Source organism: Apostichopus japonicus, chromosome 17, assembly GCF_037975245.1.
Source record: "Apostichopus japonicus isolate 1M-3 chromosome 17, ASM3797524v1, whole genome shotgun sequence".
NCBI lineage: Eukaryota > Metazoa > Echinodermata > Holothuroidea > Aspidochirotida > Stichopodidae > Apostichopus > Apostichopus japonicus.
The window spans coordinates 697,628-702,449 of NC_092577.1; the positions used below are offsets into that span (position 1 = coordinate 697,628).

The following is a 4,822-nucleotide window of genomic DNA, read 5'->3' on the forward strand; positions in this document are numbered from 1 at the left end:
AAACACTATTAATGTTGTTTTACCTATAGTAAGTGACAATCGCTTCGATTTTAGCCGGTCATAAAATTTGAGGAATTCGTTACTGATATTTTGAAGAGCATTCTCTAAAGTTTGTGTTGGATAAAAAGAGTAGTGGCATCAGCAAACATAATAAAGGAAACTTTATGCAAAGACGTGTAAATATCATTTATATACATAATAAAAAGGAGTGGTCCTAAAATGGATCCTTTTGGAAAGCCAATATTGCAAAAAATACGTGAAGAGCTTGCACCATTATACGACACAAACTGAAAACGAAGCTTAAACAACTCTGGAACCAGGTTCAAGAAATTGTTTCGTCCGACAACTCAAGAAAAATGATAATTTCCATTCTATTCACCAAACCTTTTCCAAGAGTGACCTCTCTACATCTGGTCAAAATGGTGCAAAGTAGAGTAACCATGGCAACGGATATGTCATTTCATTTTAATTAGTTCAAACGTCTTGTGTTGATCATCGCGTTCAAAACTCAAGTAGGAGACTGCAATCTCTTGTCCGGAACAACAGAGGGCGAGAATGAATATTGAATACTTATTGAAGAGGCATTGAGGAAGAGGGGAACGCAGGGAAGGAGCAAGGAAGGTGTAATGGAGATGTAGGGAAGACGCAGGGAAGGAGCAGGGAAGGAGCAAGGAAGGAGCAGGGGAGGTGTTATGGAGATGCAGGGAAGGTGCAGGGAAGGTGCAGGGAAGACGTATGAGGTGGATTCCGGTTGTAGTAGGGAAGGGACTGGGGTGAGATAGCTATACTGGTCCTTATTAGGGGTCACATATACGTTTTTTTTATATTATTTATAAACTTAACTAATTCCTCCCCCAACCAACCCACTCTTCTTCCCGGCAAATACTTCACTAACACAAAAGACGATTATCAAGAAAAAGTAATCCTTTTATTTCATTTTGATTGTTTTATATTAATAAACAAATACTATATTGACATTACATGATACAACATGTGGTTATAAAAGTGATATTTGAATCGAGAATATTCACGTCAGTGAGCATTTACTAAAGAATCTGAATAATAAAATAAAATATAGGAGCTTTCTCAGACATTTCACTCACTCACATTGTTAACATTAGATTAGAGATAAAAAAGATCTAATAAATTAATTCACTTCGCTGAAATATATACCAACAATACATTTCTATTGGATCACTAACAATGTAAATAAAATAAATAATTGATGAAATAATGATAACATCTTAAATAATGTACACTTTTTTCCTTGCTACACTTTCACTATCCTGTTGTAAAATAACGTCACGTGAACAGCCACATTTAATATTTGCAAGGAAGTCATCATCAAGCTTATAGTTATTGTAAACAGCTTTCGATGAGTATGGTCCCGTGATTAGCCGACAGGCACACTCAGGTCTAGGACTGTTAACTGCAGGCATGCGAAAAACTGTTGTTGCCTAGAAACGAAAGTTAAATGGTAAAGACACAAATCTTTGACAAAGATGTTAAGCTCTTGACCATCAAATAACCTTCGACCTCAACTGGTTAAGGCATCAAATCGATGAGCAAGGATGTATATGTTGTTTGTTTATCAAAGAGAGTCTTTATTCTACAGTCTCTTTAATTTCATTCACAGATGGAATAAACTCTCTTAGTTTTCTTGCTATCCTTGTCGCTGTTTCTTTCTTCTCATTTGTTGTTGATTCGAAGAATATGAACTCGTCTAAAGACAGAAGCTCATTATCTAGAAACAAGGAAAAGAATACAAAAATCGTCAATTTCAAATAATTATGATAACTAGTTAAAATAAACAACACATCTAAGAACATGACTAAATATAGTGATCATAAATACAAGAAGTTACTAATTACAACAGGACAAAGGTCACTTGGGAAGACATTTCAGTCCAGTAATTAAGAAACCAAATGTCAAAACTCATATAAGCAGAATTATTGCGCTTGTGCTTGTGTGTGTGTTTAGCCTGAAAATGTTCACTATAGTGTAGTTTGAGGTTAAGTTAGATTGACTAAGTTGTGAAGGAAATGAAAATGGTCATTTTGGATTGGCGAGGATTTCGCTGGTACTTTAATTAACCACTAATTTAAAAAATGGTCCATTGTTAAAACGTCGACCCTCATCACAGGAAACTTACTATGAGAGACTACATATTATTCATAATATACACTTGGTACATGTGCCTACAACAAAATGGCTGTTAGTGTACTCTAAAGAGAAACTTCCAGGCGAAATAAGCTCGTCTGGTGAAGTATTTTTAAATATTTAAGAATCAAAGTGGTTGATACATTTGAGCTCTTTAAACACACCAAAGAAAAACATACACTCACACACACGCACACATATACAAAATGAAAATGTAGAAATTGAATATATTATCTTACCATCCAAATCTGCTTGATCTAGAAGCCTTATAAATTCTCTGACACTATTGTTGTTGAATTGCACCATTGTCCATTCACACGCATCTATAAAACCATCTTCATTTATATCGAATCTGAGGAAGTCTTCTTCTGGTGTCATTTCTTCGAGATGATCGAACACAGATCTGGAAATACGTGGACACAATAAATAAGTTAAATGGAAACAATAAATAAATTGAGGCAATCGGCTTCACTCTTCAAGAGCATCGTTCAGTTCTTAAATTGTAATGTTATTGTCACAGAACTTGTCAACAGTCTCCAAAACGTCAGTTGATTAAAACAGTAAGTTCCTGCATTAAGTTTACACCCACCATACTCTCTTGAAGGACGTTTCTAGCTTTGCCTACTTTGCACAAACGAAACGGGACGGAAGCCATTGTTGTTTATGATATTTTTAACGGTTCATAGATATATGCAAATCGAGACTTTATGGTGTAAAAGGAAATAAAATCGTAGACACCATTTGTCAGGTTAGCTGACATAAAACCAACTTTGCATCCAAACTAGGTGTAATGCTTCATGAAGAGCCATCCAGTGTCTTAGGGGTAAACAAAGGGTAACAAAGAAACCACCCACACATACTGGAACTATCGGCTGATATAAGCCATAATATTGTAACATGCGGACACATAAACAAAGAAAATACGTTACCTTTTAGATTTGCTGTTGTAGTGCGATGCCGGAGGTATATAATTAGCTCCGAGAAATCCTTCACCTTGATTACTCTTCTTATTTGCAGACTGGTTTTGTGGGCTACACCCTAGCACCACCGAAGTAAGACCCAAAAGAAGTAAAAGAGTCTGTGAGAGGAAAGATTCCATCGTTATTAGGTTTCTTGTTTGATGAGCAGAGCTGAGAAATAGAGCGGACATTTGATGACAATGATAATTGTGAGAACAGAACAGGAGTTTATAAAGGGTACAATTTCCTTTATTATTTCAAACAAGAAGGATTTTAACACATTACATTCGTTTTACGTCATGGCATCTCCGACGTTGCTATACCCTGTTCCTTTTTTTAATATGCGTCATATGACTATATTTATCTGATACTGGGAAAATGTCATTCGTAATCAGGAAAAGACACTATTCGATTGTTTGTTTGAACAGGAGTTTGAACAGGAGTTTATAAAAGGTACAATTTCCTTCATTATATCAAACAAGAAGGATTTTTTCACATAACGCTCGTTTTACGTCACGGCTTCTCCGACGTTGATATATCTTTATTCCTTTTTTAATATGAGTCATATGACTATATTTATCTGATACTTGGGAAATGCCATTTTAATCTGGAAAAGACACTATTCGATTACTTGTTTGGACATTCATTTAAATTTTCGCCATCTTCATAACTTCACTTTTAAAAATAGAACTGTCGACCGTCTGATGCGAGATTTTACCATAACTGAAAAATATTATCCTCATCAGATTAATTTCGATTTATTGTAGGGGAACAATAACAGATCGGTAGCTTAGCGCTTATAGCCCTGTCCCAATTGGTCGACAATGGGTCCCGGTCCGGCCGAAACAGCAATAAACGTGCCCATGTTACATACATATCAGGGTGTCATCATGTGGGAGGGTTGTCTTAAACGCTGAATGACTTTTCGTCTTGTCAGAGCGACTGTTGACTGAGGAAAAGTCTTGCTTACGGTTTGTCGTTAATTCATGACGTTTGTCGGCGGGAACATTTTCCATTATCCGTGAAAATGTTAAATCTCTTTCGGTGGGGTGTGGAGGGGAGGGGGATCAATCGTAATCCCCCTCACCCCATTTCCACGTTTTGTCTCAGAATTTCGATATTATATTTTGACTGGAATAAGGCAGTACTTATTTCGCAATTTCCAAGGTTTTACTTTTCCTCCAATCCAGAATTCCGCATAATCATCAGTTGGGAACTAATAGTTTCCGTCAAGTGTTTATATTATAGTCTATATTTATATTCAAGTTTCACTTTGCGCATCAATTTTCGAGCCGAACTTTCCCACCACGATTTCAAGTGTGACGTCGGGGAAACCCCGCGTTTGTCATACCATACGTGGTTATTATCAGGTTAAGATCAAGTCAGAAGTTGCAAAGTGTCTTTCGTTCCTTGAGGAACTACTTATCTACGTCTTATTCAAGAGTGTGCCACACCAATCAAATAAAAACCCCGTCAAACTTCAGAGGAGTAGGAGGTTAGGGTATTTCCTAAAGTTACTGTCGTTGCAGACGACCTCAATAAAATTAAGTAATTACTTCTTGTCAACTTTTAGGCTACTGGCATGCTTTTTGTGTTCTTTCGTTACGCGTTATTGAACTTTTTTCACATATTCATCAAGAGCGGATGTCCAACACAGATTTTGTGGCACCTATACAAGCCTGGTAGAATTAAAAAAAATTATG

General features: G+C 36.4%; 1 protein-coding gene across 1 annotated transcript; it reads right to left on the reverse strand.

Moving 5' to 3' along the window:
- Positions 1-906: 906 nt before the first annotated feature.
- LOC139984779 (uncharacterized) lies at positions 907-3,353 on the reverse strand. The gene is made up of 3 exons (XM_071998819.1): positions 3,090-3,353; positions 2,400-2,563; positions 907-1,744 (listed from the first exon to the last, which is right to left on the reverse strand). The coding sequence occupies exons 1-3, from the start codon at positions 3,308-3,310 to the stop codon at positions 1,605-1,607; spliced, it is 525 nt and encodes a 174-aa protein (XP_071854920.1). The 5' UTR covers positions 3,311-3,353; the 3' UTR covers positions 907-1,604.
- Positions 3,354-4,822: the final 1,469 nt, after the last annotated feature.